At 51.2% G+C, this 15812-nt stretch overlaps 1 protein-coding gene across 1 annotated transcript in view; it reads left to right on the forward strand.

Moving 5' to 3' along the window:
- fes (FES proto-oncogene, tyrosine kinase) overlaps nt 1-15812 on the forward strand; it is a 146935-nt gene that overhangs the window by 86493 nt on the left and 44630 nt on the right. The window contains exons 13-18 of the mRNA XM_072492703.1: nt 1536-1589; nt 2861-2979; nt 7242-7336; nt 10036-10159; nt 10966-11123; nt 12251-12373. Coding sequence (XP_072348804.1) covers nt 1536-1589; nt 2861-2979; nt 7242-7336; nt 10036-10159; nt 10966-11123; nt 12251-12373 — 673 coding nt within the window. The remainder of the gene's footprint in view (nt 1-1535; nt 1590-2860; nt 2980-7241; nt 7337-10035; nt 10160-10965; nt 11124-12250; nt 12374-15812) is intronic.

Raw genomic sequence — 15812 nt, forward strand, 5'->3', positions numbered from 1 at the left:
AATCATTACAGGCTACAAACAGAGACCTGGATCTCAAAGTTACTTTGAAGGAAGGTTTGCTTAAAGACAAGCATCTGAACAAAGACTCTTTTTCCTTTTTCCTTATTATTTTCACCCCTCTCCTCGCCTCTGTGTTTGTCTGTCTTGTGTGTGTGCGTCTGAGTGTGTGTGTGCGCATGTGTGTGTGTGTGCGCATGTGTGTGTGTGTGCGCGCGCGCGCGTGTGTGTGTGTGTGCGCGTGTGTGCGCGTGTGTGTGTGTGTGTGTGTGTGCGCGTGTGTGTGTGTGCGCGCGTGTGTGCGCGCGCGTGTGCGCGCGCGTGTGTGCGCGCGCGTGTGTGCGCGCGTGTGTGTGTGTGCGCGTGTGTGTGTGTGTGCGCGCGTGTGTGTGTGTGTGTGTGTGCGCGCGCGTGTGTGCGCGCGTGTGTGTGCGCGCGCGTGTGTGTGTGTGTGCGCGTGTGTGTGTGTGTGTGTGTGCGTGTGTGTGTGTGTGCGCATGTGTGTGTGTGTGAATGTGTGTGTGTGCGCATGTGTGTGTGTCCGTGGGTGTGGAGAGGGTGGGAGACAAGTTAAAGTGGGGACCAGGAATTAGATAATAGTTAACCAGTTATATTTTCTGCCTATTTCATTATAGTTCTTGATATAAATACAAAGTAATCGTGTATACATTTACAAACCTGGTAAATAACCTGGCAATTATTTGCCAGCCAAGGCCCAACGATTTTGGGTATTTTTCTGAGAATGATTTGTTAATCCAATTGCGTTATGACTCCGGGCCAGTGGGGCTGGAATTGACCGTGCGCTGGCCCAGGGTGTCGGAACACCTCCTACTCTCTCTGTCACACACGTTCTCTCACTGCCTCTTGCTCACACACACACTCTCTCTCACGCTCTCTTTCTCTCCCTCTTGCTCTGGATTTCTCAACGAGTATCTTATTCGTACTGGATCTCTTGCTTTCTCACATTTAACCTATTTCTCACTCTATGCAACCTTTCTTTCTCTTTCTTGTTCTCTCTCTCTCCTTCGCCCACTAAACCTATGTCTCTTTCGCTCTCTCGGTCTCACAGTAATATACCATTACAATCATACCCCATTAGTAAATTTCCACATTGAATGGGTGGTAAAGGGACTGTCGAGTGCGGCCGGGAGCCAAACATAGAAGAGGTTTGCTGGTTTGATTGACTCTGCTGAGCTAAGGGATCTCAGTTTGGAATAGTGGCACTGGGTGGAGGTGACAGTCGGCTGAAGTGCTCCCACATTATTGTTGCTGTAGTTTAACGCTGGATGGAGGAGAGTTGGTTAGTCTGCATTGTTGGCTTTTATCCATCTTTCGTTAGCTATGAGGAAGAAGAAAAAACACACAACAGCCCCACAACTACTGCCCAGTGACTTATGGATATCAGGCAAACTGTGCTGGTCTTTGCAGTTGAATAGTTTGAAGACCCTCACTGTTTAGTCTTCAAGCCAGCCACTAGGCTGAAGCAGAGGGACAGCTGCTGGTGTCTCTAAATACTGATGTGGTGCATTTCTTTGCAGGATAAGTGGGTATTAGATCATGAAGATGTTCTATTAGGAGATCGAATTGGCCGGGTAAGTGCCCTTGTGACTGATGGTGTGTCAGGAACTGTATTCTGCCCCCCCCCCCTCGTCTCCATTCTGAAACCCTACAAAGTGCATCATCATGAGATTGTTCGTAGATCCTCCGTAAACGTTGCCTCATTGAAAGCTCTGCTCTCCGTGTCCTTACCGAGTCCCCTCCACCCTGTGCTCACTGACCAACACTGGCTCCCGTCGGGCAACACCTTGATTTTTAAAATTCCCATCCTTGTTCTCATATCCCTTCATGGCCTCGCCCCTCCCGATCACTATCTTCTCCCCCAGCCCCACGCCCTCCGAGAGAGTGACACCGCTCTAATTCTAGCCTTCTGCTCATCGCCAAAGTCCTTCACCATTGATGGCCTGGTCCCCAAGCTCTGTAATATCCTCCCTAAACCTCTGTCGTTATCCCTCTCTCTCTCTCTCTTCCTTTAAGATGCACTTTATGGGCAGCACGGTAGCACAGTGGTTAGCACTGTTGCTTCACAGCTCCAGGGTCCCGGGTTTGATTCCCGGCTTGGGTCACTGTCTGTGCGGAGTCTGTACGTTCTCCCCGTGTCTGCGTGGGTTTCCTCCGGGTGCTCCCGTTTCCTCCCACAAGTCACGAAAGACATGCTGGTAGGTAATTTGGACATTCTGAATTCTCCCTCTGTGTACCCGAACAGGCTGAGTGTGGCGACTAGGGGCTTTTCACAGTAACCTCATTGCAGTGTTAATGTAAGCCTACTTGTGACAATAATAAAGATTATTATTAAGAACTTCCTCTTTGAAAAAATATCTCTTTATGTAGCATTTGTGTTAAATTCTGTCTGAAACTAGTCCCGTGAAGCAGAGCGGGAGGTTTCACTGCATTAAAGCTGCTATATAAATGCAAGCAATTGTTGTTGTTGATGTACTACCACGGTTGGTATGGGGGAGGGGAGGGCTTGTGTGTGTTGTTGGTTTTTACCCATCTTTCATAAGACATAGGAGCAGGAGTAGGCCACTTGGCCCCTCGAGAACCTGCACTTCCATCCAATAAGATCATGGCTGACCCGTCTGTGATCTTATTTTCTCTTCCTGCTGGCCCCACCATAACCTTTGACTCTCTTGTAGATCAAGAATCTGTGTAACTCAGCCTAGAATATCTTCAATGAGCCACAGCCCCCACTGGTCTCGGGTGGGGGGGGGGGCCTCTGGAAGAATTCCTCCTCCGATATGGGAGATCCAATTTTGTTGAAACTGTGCCCCCCAGCTGAACTGTTCCCCAATGTTTCTGGCCGCAGGGTAACTTTGGCGAGGTGTTCAGTGGGAGAATGAGGAACGACAACACCCTTGTGGCCGTGAAGATGTGCCGTGAAAGTCTGCCAGCTGATCAGAAGAATAAGTTCCTGATGGAGGCCAGGTCAGTGATGGATTGTGATAGTCCCTGTGAACATCGAAACCAGCAATGCAAATGTGACCAAACCAGCTGACCCTGGCGGTGATACAATTGTCTCGGCCGCTGTCGGATGTTCTGGTGATGTTTAAGTAACATTTTGAAGCCAGAGTCGCCGTACTTGTCTGTCTATTGCCAAAGGGTTGATGCTTTTTGGAAGAGTTGGTTCAACAGACCGCAGGACTGGATGCTTGTTCAGTATTGGGGGTGATCCACTGTGAAGATTAACGTGACAGAGGCTTCACATGTATCAGGTGTGAAATGTTTTAATGGTGAATGTTCTACTGTGACAGATTTATTCCCCCTAGCTACAGATAGTGACCTCACCACTGTCCGCTCAGTGTTCCTCACTCGTCTTGACCTTCAGTGGTCTACGGCTATGCCTTGGTGTGTCCCCAGGATACAGAGGTGAGGGCAGCCTGCTGCTTTCCTTGCCCTGTGCCCTTTGATGCCCTCTGGAGCAGGCGGGCCCCCCGGCCGACTTACCGGTGTCACAGGTGACACCGTGCCAGCCTATTCTGCCCGCTGCCCTTGAGGTGCACCGGTGTGAGGAGGGGGGATTCAGAAGAACTGGAGACCGCCATTGTCTCCTTGGTGGCGGGCACCGGTTTGGGTTCCAGTGCTTCCTCCTCCCTGAGGATGCCCGTAGGGTCCTGGGTGACTCCATGGGATGGAGGAACAGCTGGAACGAACTCCAACACCCTCCACGTTATCTGGCTGTGCCAGTCCTGGAAGCTCCCCATTGTCTGCACCATGGTATTGACGTCCTCAGCGATTGGGCCATAATCTGGAGTGGCTCGGCAATGCCCACCTGTGCCCACATGTCCCTCAGTAACTGGGACATGATGTCGAGGCCCTCAGCCATGGCCGTCACAGACTGAGCTAGGCCTTGGGCACCACCACTCAAGGAGCGGACATTGTGCTCCAGGTTTTCCAGTCCAGTTGTCACCCTAGCAGTGTTGTCCTCGGTGCCGCGCATTGCCGGCACCATATCCTGCACCTGAAGGCTTTGTGACTCCTCCAATCAGCAGTCGCTGGATTGCTACTCACACACCTCCCGAACCTCACACCTCTGGCCTATCATCTGAATCAACTCTGGGAGAACTTTGTCCAGAGGCTCAACATCTGGCGGGGACCCAGCTGTGTCCTAGGACCCAGTAAACCTCTGACTGTTGGCTCCCTTGGACGTTCCTGCCTCCTCCTGATGTGCATCAGTAACTGTGGTGCTCACCAGATAGTGCTCCCGATGCCTGTCCACTGAGGCGTGTGCCTCTGCACTGATAGAAGGTGTGGGTGATAACTGTGATCCCTTGGCAATCGTCGTCTCAGCTCTCTCCTCCAAGGTGTTCCCCATGGTGGTTGGGGGGGGGGTGGAGGCCATTCGGCCTATCGAGTCTCCACTGAAAGAGCATCCTACCTAGGCCCACGCCCCCGCCCTAGCCTCCTTATCCCATAACCCCACATCTTTGGACAGTAGTCTAGCGTGGCCCAATCCACCTATGGTGGACTGTGGGAGGAAACCGGAGCACCCGGAGGAAACCCACGCACACACGGGGAGGACGTGCAGACTCCGCACAGACAGTGACCCAAGGCCGGAATTGAACTGGGTCTCTGGTGCTGTGAGGCAGCAGTGCTAACCACTGTGCCACTTGGTCAGTGAAAGGTTAATTTTGTGGTACATCAACAACTCAGTTGAGATAGGTGATCTGGGTAAAGGGGCAGTGGATCCTCACCTCTCTAGCACAGGCCGACCTTGCTGTCGGGTAACTCCGCGATCTCCTCGGGTAACTCCGCGATCTCCTCGGGTAACTCCGCGATCTCCTCGGGTAACTCCACTCTCTCCTCGGGTAACTCCGCGATCTCCTCGGGTAACTCCGCGATCTCCTCGGGTAACTCCACTCTCTCCTCGGGTAACTCCGCGATCTCCTCGGGTAACTCCACTCTCTCCTCGGGTAACTCCGCGATCTCCTCGGGTAACTCCGCGATCTCCTCGGGTAACTCCGCGATCTCCTCGGGTAACTCCGCGATCTCCTCGGGTAACTCCACTCTCTCCTCGGGTAACTCCGCGATCTCCTCGGGTAACTCCGCGATCTCCTCGGGTAACTCCACTCTCTCCTCGGGTAACTCCGCGATCTCCTCGGGTAACTCCGCGATCTCCTCGGGTAACTCCACTCTCTCCTCTGGTAACTCCGCGATCTCCTCGGGTAACTCCGCGATCTCCTCGGGTAACTCCGCGATCTCCTCGGGTAACTCCACTCTCTCCTCGGGTAACTCCGCGATCTCCTCGGGTAACTCCGCGATCTCCTCGGGTAACTCCGCGATCTCCTCGGGTAACTCCACTCTCTCCTCGGGTAACTCCGAGATCTCCTCGGGTAACTCCACTCTCTCCTCGGGTAACTCCGCGATCTCCTCAGGTAACTCCGCGATCTCCTCGGGTAACTCCACTCTCTCCTCGGGTAACTCCGAGATCTCCTCGGGTAACTCCGCTATCTCCTCGGGTAACTCCGAGATCTCCTCGGGTAACTCCGCTATCTCCTCGGGTAACTCCACTCTCTCCTCGGGTAACTCCGCGATCTCCTCGAGTAACTCCGCGATCTCCTCGGGTAACTCCACTCTCTCCTCGGGTAACTCCACGATCTCCTCAGGTAACTCCGCGATCTCCTCGGGGAACTCCGCGATCTCCTCGGGTAACTCCACTCTCTCCTCTGGTAACTCCGCGATCTCCTCGGGTAACTCCACTCTCTCCTCGGGTAACTCCGCGATCTCCTCGGGTAACTCCACTCTCTCCTCTGGTAACTCCGCGATCTCCTCGGGTAACTCCACTCTCTCCTCGGGTAACTCCGCGATCTCCTCGGGTAACTCCACTCTCTCCTCGGGTAACTCCGCGATCTCCTCGGGTAACTCCGCGATCTCCTCGGGTAACTCCACTCTCTCCTCGGGTAACTCCACTCTCTCCTCGGGTAACTCCACTCTCTCCTCGGGTAACTCCGCGATCTCCTCGGGTAACTCCGCGATCTCCAGGGCAACTCCGCGATCTCCTCGGGTAACTCCACTCTCTCCTCGGGTAACTCCGCGATCTCCTCGAGTAACTCCGCGATCTCCAGGGCACGTTCCTCATAGGGGTGAGGACTCGTACCTCTGGGACTCCTCCCCTCGCTTTCGACCTTTTCTTCTTATCCTGGGCTACCTTCTCCTACCGGGGAAACTAAAAGAGAAGATTGTGAGCCACATGCTTAATAAGTCAGGTGGTACCATACCCAGAGATGTAGGGTTGTGCTGGTGGGTGCCGGGGGTTCTGAGAAACAATCTTGACGTCGGATGTAGGGAGGGTGTGAGGTGTTAGCCGATGGATTGGGGAGGGGGAGGTTAGGGAATTTGAGGGGTGGGCAAGTGATGCCAGGAGAGAGGTGGCAACTTAACCTTGCAGCTTGTTGGAGGTCGTTCGCCTTCTTCCGACACTGGATGGTGGTGCTCCTGATCATCCTGCCCGCACCCACTGCCTCCCAGGCGGCATTGCTGAACCTGCTGCTGCTTCTCTGACCTCCTCGGAGGCACAGTTTGCCCCGCCTCTTATCCACGGCATCGAGAAGCCTGGTCAGGTCAGCATCACCAAAGCGGGGACGAGGTCTGCGGGCTGCCATGCCGGCTTGTGGATGGGGAGTGAGTGGTGAGGGAGCGATTAAAAGCAGTTTCCCCCTTGTTAGCGGCGAATCGCGTCCTGTACACAAGGCCAGACATTTGGGACAGGGAACATGAGAAACCTCTTTAAACAGGAGTGTAAATTAGTGATTGAAACCTTGGCAATATTGAAGAATACGTCCAGTAGATGATTGAAGGAAGGGGGAAGTGAGGAATACAGGGAAGAGAGCAGGCACACGGAGCTCCGATCGTTGCTCACGTAGAGGGTAAACACCGACATGGGATGGCTGGGCATGTTCGTTTGCACACACAAATTCAGTCCCTGGGGAGGTTTGTGGTGCAGCATCCCTGCCTCTGAGCTGGAAGCAGCAGGTTCAAGTCCAACTCCAGCTTTTGTTGGCTACAGAGTGAGCATACATTCCACAGTTCGTCAGATTGATTCATCCTTCCAAACTTCCCCGTTATTCCCCAAAGGGAAAAATGTGCACGTGAAGATATAAAACGAACAATCCTGTCTGTGGCAGGTCACTTATTAAAAGCTGTTCAAGAAAATTGATGATATCTTGACAATCTTTCCATTTTTCTTCCAGAATCTTGAAACAATATGACCATCCCAACATAGTCAGGCTGATTGGTGTCTGCACTCAGAAACAGCCAATTTACATCGTCATGGAGTTGGTGCAAGGTGAGGTTAGACACTGGCTATCTCCAAAAGGAGCGCAAAGGGAGTGTCATGGGTCCGGGTTTACAGAACCCCAAAGTGTTTCATGGAGTTCAACCGACCCACAACTTTCAATAGATTGTGGTGTGGGGAGCACACGGCGTACTCTCCAGGTGTGATACAGCCGAAATGGACAAATAGTTTTTAAAACAAAACAATGTTTATTCTATGAACTCAAGTTAACCTTTTAAAAGCAAACGTGGAATATCTTAACACCCATTACTTCAAAGAGAACCCCAAAAGACTACAACCCTAAATAATCCTTCAAACTGTTCCTTTAAACATCCAAAAGACTTCAACCTTCAAAAATAAGAACACGTCAGGTTACATTCAATATATTTATAGTCTTTGGATTTGCAGACATCAACAGACCAGCTGTGTGTTTCCTTCCTGCAGCTCTCAGCAAAACACACAGACACTCCCAGCTGCCTCCTCAAACTGAAACCAAAAGCAGAAGTGAGCTCAGCTCCCCCCACCCTCTGACATCACTTCAGTAATATGATCAGCTCCATTTCTTAAAGGTACATTGCTTAAACATCCATTTCTTAAATGTACTCTAACATGACAGGAGACATTTAACCCTTCAAACCCATTCCTTCCAGAGATCGTCCACAACCTGTCTCATCAACTCTGCGCATGAGTTGTAGAATCCTTACGACACACACAAAGATACCATTCGATCCATCACGTCCATGCTAGCCCCCTGTAGAGCATGCCAGCTGGTCTCTTTCCCGGATCTATCCCGATGGTCCTGCAAGTTTATTTCCCTCAAGTGGCCATCTTGTTTCCTTTTGAAATCATGCTAGGCTCCATTTCCACCACTCTCATGGGCAGCGGGTCCGGGTCGTTACCACTCGCTGCGTAACAAATCCTTCCTCACATCCTCCTGTATCGCTTGTCCAAAACCTTAACTCTGTGTCCCCTAGTCCGTCCACCATCAGCCAATGGCGGGGCTGTTTCCCTCTACCTGACCCAGCCTGTCATCATCTTGTACAGCTCTCATCAAACCTCCCCTCGCTTTCCTTTTCTCTGGGGAGTATAAATCCCAGCTTCTCCAGCCTAATCTTGTCGTTAAATCCCTTCATCCCTGGAGCTAATGTAGCGAAGTCGCCTCTGCGGCCTCTCCGAATCGTGGAATAAAATCACAGGTGTAGGCCTGTTGGATTGAATGGAGTCTTTCTGTGCTGTGGACTCGATGTAATCTCCTGAAGGCTGCCAGGTTTTGCTCAGTCAGTCGCACCCTTCACTCTAAATCAGGAAGATGCGGGGTTGAACCTCGCGGCAGGATTTGAGCCAGTGATTTAGGCTGACAACCGAGTGATTGCCGAGGGAGCGCTACATTGTCATTTGGGTGAGATATTACAATTGATACCGTGTTTACCTGTTCAAGAGGGGTCTCATGGTACTATCCGAAGGGCAATCTCCCAGTGGCATAACTATTAGACATCAACACTCACTGCTGTACAACAAATAACTGATAAAACATTGTCGAATCATTAAGTACTGATTCCCTGGGATGAAGTGGCTCACGCTGGAGGAAAGGTTGGACAGGTTGGAACTGGATCCGTTCGAGTTCAGAAGACTGAGAGGTGATCTTATTAAAACATATCAGATCCTGAGGGGATTTGACAGGGTGGATGCTGGGAGGATGTTTCCTCCTGTGGGAAAGCCAGGGTCCCAGGTTCGATTCCCGGCTTGGGTCACTGTCTGTGCGGAGTCTGCACGTTCTCCCCGTGTCTGGGTGGGTTTCCTCCGGGGGCTCCGGTTTCCTCCCACAAGTCCCGAAAAGACGTGTTGTTAGGTGAATTGGACATTCTGAATTCTCCCTCGGTGTACCCGAACAGGCGCCGGAATGTGGCGACGAGGGGGTTTTCACAGTAACTCCATTGCACTGTTAATGTAAGCCTACTTGTGACACTAATAAAGATTATTATTATTAGAACCAGGGGATACAGTTTAAAACATAAACAGAAAATTCCGGACTATCTCAGCAGGTTTGACAACATCTGTGGTGAGAGAGCAGAGCTGACGTTTCGAGTCTGGACGACAATTTCTCAAAGTTACCCAGACTCGAAACATCAGCTCCCTTCTCTCTCCACAGATGCTGAGATTGTCCAGTATTTTCTGTTTTGTGTCAGATTCCAACATCTGCGGCAATTTGCTTTTATGACACAGTTTAAAAATAAATGGTCTCCCATTTAAGATGGAGGTGGGTGGTGTTTATTTTTCTCTGAGGGCTGTTGGTCTTTCCCAGGGAGCGAGCGGGGGGGAGACTGGGTCATTGAATATATTCAAGAATATATTAGATGGGTTCTTGACTGACAAGGAAGTCAAGGGATATCGGGGGCGGACAGGAATGTGGAGATGGGGCAACAGTCAATGATCTCCTCAAATAGCGCAGCAGCCTCAAGGGGCCGAATGGCCTTTCTCCTGCTCATGATAAATGTGAAGCATCGTAAATGCTGGAAAACTGAAATAAAAGCCGGAAATAATCAGCAGTTCAGGCAGCATCTGTGAAGAGAGAACGAGGTTTAACGTTTCAGGTCAATTGCCTTCATCGGGACGGTTAGATTTTGCCGATGTTTTGCAAGACTGATTATACTAACAAATCATTCAAACGTCAAGAGAAAAGCCTTTATCACTTGATATTTTTCTCAAATCAGGAGGGGATTTCTTGACATTTTTACGCAACGAGGCAAACAATCTTAGCACCAAAGACCTGATCAAGATGGCGGAGAATGCTGCTGCTGGAATGGCCTATTTGGAAAGCAAGCATTGTATCCACAGGTTAGCACAGGCCCATCTCCGGGAACCAGTCCGATCATACAGTCGCGTTGCAACACCGAGTGGGCTGATTGTTAGTTTTCTTGTCGCTATCTGTCACCCTGTTTCTCTCTTTGTCAAATTACCCCTCTCCCCCTCCTGGGAGACGCCGGCGGGTAGAGAGCAAATTCAGCTCGACCCCCCCCCCCTGTAATTCCCCACGATTACTGTTACCCACCTAAGAGCTTTGCCACTCGAGTGTTGCCTGGAGTTGTCGGGTTACCGCAAACCTTGCAGCCGACAACAACTCTCCTCTCGCCTGCCTGCAGCCTCTGGCTCTCAAGCCATGAGTGGAAATCCCGGGGGATTCTCAACCCATTCTCCTTATCCCAGGACAGTGAGGGCCAACTGTGGTGAGGGAGTAACGGGGTATTGTTCACAGGTCTGCTCTCCATGTTATGAAAAGGATATAGAGGCACTGGAGAAGGTATGTCACCTCAAACAGTGCAATTCCATAGACTTCCCTTCCTCTCGCTCCAGCAGAGTCCTGGGTGACACTACAGTGCAGTTCTGAGGGAGTGCTACACTATCAGAGGTGCTGTCTTTTGGATGAGCCGTTAAACCTAGGCCTCATCTGCCAGCTCACCTGGGGTAGAAGGTTCCACGTCATTATTCCGAAGAAGAACAAGGAAGATCTCCTTGCCGTCCTGGCCAATATTTACCCCTCAGACCAGCATTCGGTAAACGGATGCGGTTGTTCATTGTCGTTCTGTTTTTGTGATCCTGCGGTGTGCAAATTGAAAAGAAAGTTGATTTGGATTGTGTTACAGGGATCTGGCAGCCAGGAACTGCCTGGTTTCAGAGAGGCATGTTCTGAAGATCAGCGATTTTGGGATGTCTCGTGAAGAAGAGGATGGAGTGTACTCCTCCACTGGAGGAATGAGGCAAATTCCTATCAAGTGGACAGCACCCGAGGCACTCAATTACGGTACGTCATGGGTTCCACATGTCCAGCAAAACGAGGACTAATAAGTGTGAGCGTTTGTGTGTCAACCTGCCACTGGAGCAAGTATTCACAAGCGAATCAGTCACTGGACCAGTAATCCAAGAGGCCCAGGTTGATGAACGGGATATTCTGGGCGGCACGGTAGCACGGTGGTTAGCACTGTTGCTTCACAGCGCCAGGGCCCCGGGTTCGATTCCCGGCTTGGGTCACTGTCTGTGCGGAGTCTGCACGTTCTCCCCGTGTCTGTGTGGGTTTCCTCCGGTTTCTTCCCACAAGTCCCGAAAGACGTGCTGTTAGGTGAATTGGACATTCTGAATTCTCCCTCTGTGTACCCGAACAGGAGCCGGAATGTGGCGACTAGGGGGTTTTCACAGAAACTTCATTGCAGTGTTAATGTAAGCCTACTTGTGACAATAAAGATTATTATTATTATACTCAAGTTCAGATTCCGCTATGACAGCTAGTGGAATTCAAAAGAATCTGGAATTGTGGGCGAACCATAAAACTGCCCTTGATTGTTACAAAAACCCACTTGGTTTACGAGGGCTAGAAATCTGCCCTCCTTACCTGGTCTGGCCCAAAGGTGACTCTCGACCCACAGTAATGTAGTTGACTCCTCACCGTTCTCAAAGGGCCATTTGGGGATGAGCAACAAATGCCGGCATTGCCCACATCGCATGAATGGAAAGTGATTTGAGATTGAGCATGTTGCTCAGCGAAGGCTCAGGATTGGTCAGGAGCCCCGGCAGATTTTTCTTTCCCCCTTTCTCTCCCTAGAGCCTCTAAGGGCCTGGGACCTTGTGTGCGTGACTCAGTACTACACCATCTGGATGGGTGGTGCAGTGGTTAGCACTGCTGCCTCACGCCGCCGAGGTCCCAGGTTCGATCCCGGCCCCGGGTCACTATCTGTGTGGAGTTTGCACATTCTGCCCGTGTCTGTGTGGGTTTCGCCCCCACAACCCAAAAGATGTGCAGAGTAGGTGGATTGGCCGCGCTAAATTGTCCCTTAATTGGAAATATATTTTTACAAAGCGGATGCCATTCTGATGATGATCGATTCTCTTTTAAATCATTCCATCTGTTCATTTACCGAGCTGATTACTTCACAGGGCGGTTCACCACCGAGGGTGACATCTGGAGTTACGGGATCCTGCTGTGGGAGACATTCTCTCTGGGTTCAACCCCCTACCCAACCATGACAAACCAGCAAACTCGAGAAGAGGTTGAGCAAGGTCAGAATTAATACAAGAGAATCTTAAAGCAACAAGGACAAGTTAAAAAAATAATAAGCAAAACAAATGGGCGAAAAAGTTCACCTCCCACCTTCGCATTCATACCTGTCCTGGAGTGTTTGATGGGGACTGTGTAGATGGAGCTTTACTCTGTATCTAACCCCGTGCTGTACCTGTCCTGGGAGTGTTTGATGGGGACAGTGTAGAGGGAGCTTTATTCTGTATCTAACCCCGTGCTGTACCTGTCCTGGGAGTGTTCGATGGGGACAGTGTAGAGGGAGCTTTATTCTGTATCTAACCCCGTGCTGTACCTGTCCTGGGAGTGTTTGATGGGGACAGTGTAGAGGGAGCTTTACTCTGTATCTAACCCCGTGCTGTACCTGTACTGGGAGTGTTTGATGGGGACAGTGTAGAGGGAGCTTTACTCTGTATCTAACTCCGTGCTATGCCTGTCCTGGAGTGTTTGATGGGGACAGTGTAGAGGGAGCTTTACTCTGTATCTAACCCCGTGCTGTACCTGTCCTGGGAGTGTTTGATGGGGACAGTGTAGAGCGAGCTCTACTCTGTATCTAACCCGATGTTGTACCTGTCCTGAGAGTGTTTGATGGGGACAGTGCAGAGGGAGCTTTACTCTGTATCTAACCCCGTGCTGTACCTGTCCTGGGAGTGTGAGATGGGGACAGTGTAGAGGGAGCTTTACTCTGTATCTAACCCGATGCTGTACCTGTCCTGGGAGTGTTTGATGGGGACAGTGTAGAGGGAGCTTTACTCTGTATCTAACCCCGTGCTGTACCTGTCCTGGGAGTGTTTGATGGGGACAGTGTAGAGGGAGCTTTACTCTGTATCTAACCCCATGCTGTACCTGTACTGGGAGTGTTTGATGGGGACAGTGTAGAGGGAGCTTTACTCTGTATCTAACTCCGTGCTGTACCTGTCCTGGGAGTGTTTGATGGGGACAGTGTAGAGGGAGCTTTACTCTGTATCTAACCCCGTGCTGTACCTGTCCTGGGAGTGTTTGATGGGGACAGTGTAGAGGGAGCTTTACTCTGTATCTAACCCCATGCTGTACCTGTACTGGGAGTGTTTGATGGGGACAGTGTAGAGGGTGCTTGACTCTGTATCTAACCCCGTGCTGCACCTGTCCTGGGAGTGTTTGATGGGGACAGTGTAGAGGGAGCTTTACTTTGTATCTAACCCCGTGCTGCACCTGTCCTGGGTGTGCTTGATGGGGGCTGTGTACAGGGAACATTACTCTGTATCTAACCCCATGCTGTACCTGTCCTGGGGGTGTTTGATTGGGACAGTGTAGAGGGAGCTTTACTCTGTATCTACCCCCATGCTGTACCTGTCCTGGGAGTGTTTGATGGTGACAGTGTAGAGGGAGGTTTATTCTGGATCTAAACCCGGGCAGTACATGTCCCGGGAGTGTTTAATGGGGACAGTGTAGAGGGAGCTTTACTCTGTATCTACCCCCATGCTGTACCTGTCCTGGGAGTGTTTGATGGGGACAGTGTAGAGGGAGCTTTACTCTGTATCCAACCCCGGGCTGCACCTGTCCTGGGAGTGTTTGATGGGGACTGTGGAGAGGGAACTTTACTCTGTATCTAACCCCATGCTGTACCTGTCCTGGGGGTGTTTGATTGGGACAGTGTAGAGGGAGCTTTACTCTGTATCTAACCCCATGTTGTACCTGTCCTGGGAGAGTTTGATGGGGACAGTGTAGAGGGAGCTTTACTCTGTATCTAACCCCATGCTGTACCTGTCCTGGGAGTGTTTGATGGGGACAGTGTAGAGGGAGCTTTACTCTGTATCTAACCCCGTGCTGTACCTGTCCTGGGACCGTTTGATGGTGACAGTGTAGAGGGAGGTTTACTCTGTATCTAACCCCGGGCAGTACCTGTCCCGGGAGTGTTTAATGGGGACAGTGTAGAGGGAGCTTTACTCTGTATCTAACCCCATGTTGTACCTGTCCTGGGAGAGTTTGATGGGGACAGTGTAGAGGGAGCTTTACTCTGTATCTAACCCCATGCTGTACCTGTCCTGGGAGTGTTTGATGGGGACAGTGTAGAGGGAGCTTTACTCTGTATCTAACCCCGTGCTGTACCTGTCCTGGGAGCGTTTGATGGTGACAGTGTAGAGGGAGGTTTACTCTGTATCTAACCCCGGGCAGTACCTGTCCCGGGAGTGTTTAATGGGGACAGTGTAGAGGGAGCTTTACTCTGTATCAAACCCCGTGCTGTACCTGTCCTGGGAGGATTTGATGGGGACAGTGTAGAGGGAGCTTTACTCTGTATCTAACCACATGCTGTACCTGTACTGGGAGTGTTTGATGGGGACAGTGTAGAGGGTGCTTGACTCTGTATCTAACCCCGTGCTGTACCTGTCCCGGGAGTGTTTGATGGGGACAGGGTAGAGGGAGCTTTACTCTGTATCTAACCCCGTGCTGCACCTGTCCTGGGTGTGCTTGATGGGGGCTGTGTACAGGGAACATTACTCTGTATCTAACCCCATGTTGTACCTGTCCTGTGTGAGTTTGATGGGGACAGTGTAGAGGGAGCTTTACTCTCTATCTAACCCTGTGCTGTACCTGTCCTGGGAGCGTTTGATGGTGACCGTGTAGAAGGAGGTTTATTCTGGATCTAAACCCGGGCAGTACCTGTCCCGGGAGTGTTTAATGGGGACAGTGTAGAGGGAGCTTTACTCTGTATCTACCCCCATGCTGTACCTGTCCTGGGAGTGTTTGATGGGGACAGTGTAGAGGGAGCTTTACTCTGTATCTAACCCCGGGCTGCACCTGTCCTGGGAGTGTTTGATGGGGACTGTGGAGAGGGAACTTTACTCTGTATCTAACCCCATGCTGTACCTGTCCTGGGGGTGTTTGATTGGGACAGTGTAGAGGGAGCTTTACTCTGTATCTAACCCCATGCTGTACCTGTCCTGGGAGTGTTTGATGGGGACAGTGCAGAGGGAGCTTTACTCTGTATCTAACCCCGTGCTGTACCTGTCCTGGGAGCGTTTGATGGTGACAGTGTAGAGGGAGGTTTACTCTGTATCTAACCCCGGGCAGTACCTGTCCCGGGAGTGTTTAATGGGGACAGTGTAGAGGGAGCTTTACTCTGTATCAAACCCCGTGCTGTACCTGTCCTGGGAGGATTTGATGGGGACAGTGTAGAGGGAGCTTTACTCTGTATCTACCGCCGTGCTGTACCTGTCCTGGGAGTGTTTGATGGGGACAGTGTAGAGGGAGCTTTACTCTGTATCTACCCCCATGCTGTACCTGTCCTGGGAGTGTTTGATGGGGACAGTGTAGAGGGAGCTTTACTCTGTATCTAACCCCGGGCTGCACCTGTCCTGGGAGTGTTTGATGGGGACTGTGGAGAGGGAACTTTACTCTGTATCTAACCCCATGCTGTACCTGTCCTGGGGGTGTTTGATTGGG

This window comes from Scyliorhinus torazame, chromosome 30 (assembly GCF_047496885.1).
Source record: "Scyliorhinus torazame isolate Kashiwa2021f chromosome 30, sScyTor2.1, whole genome shotgun sequence".
Lineage (NCBI taxonomy): Eukaryota > Metazoa > Chordata > Chondrichthyes > Carcharhiniformes > Scyliorhinidae > Scyliorhinus > Scyliorhinus torazame.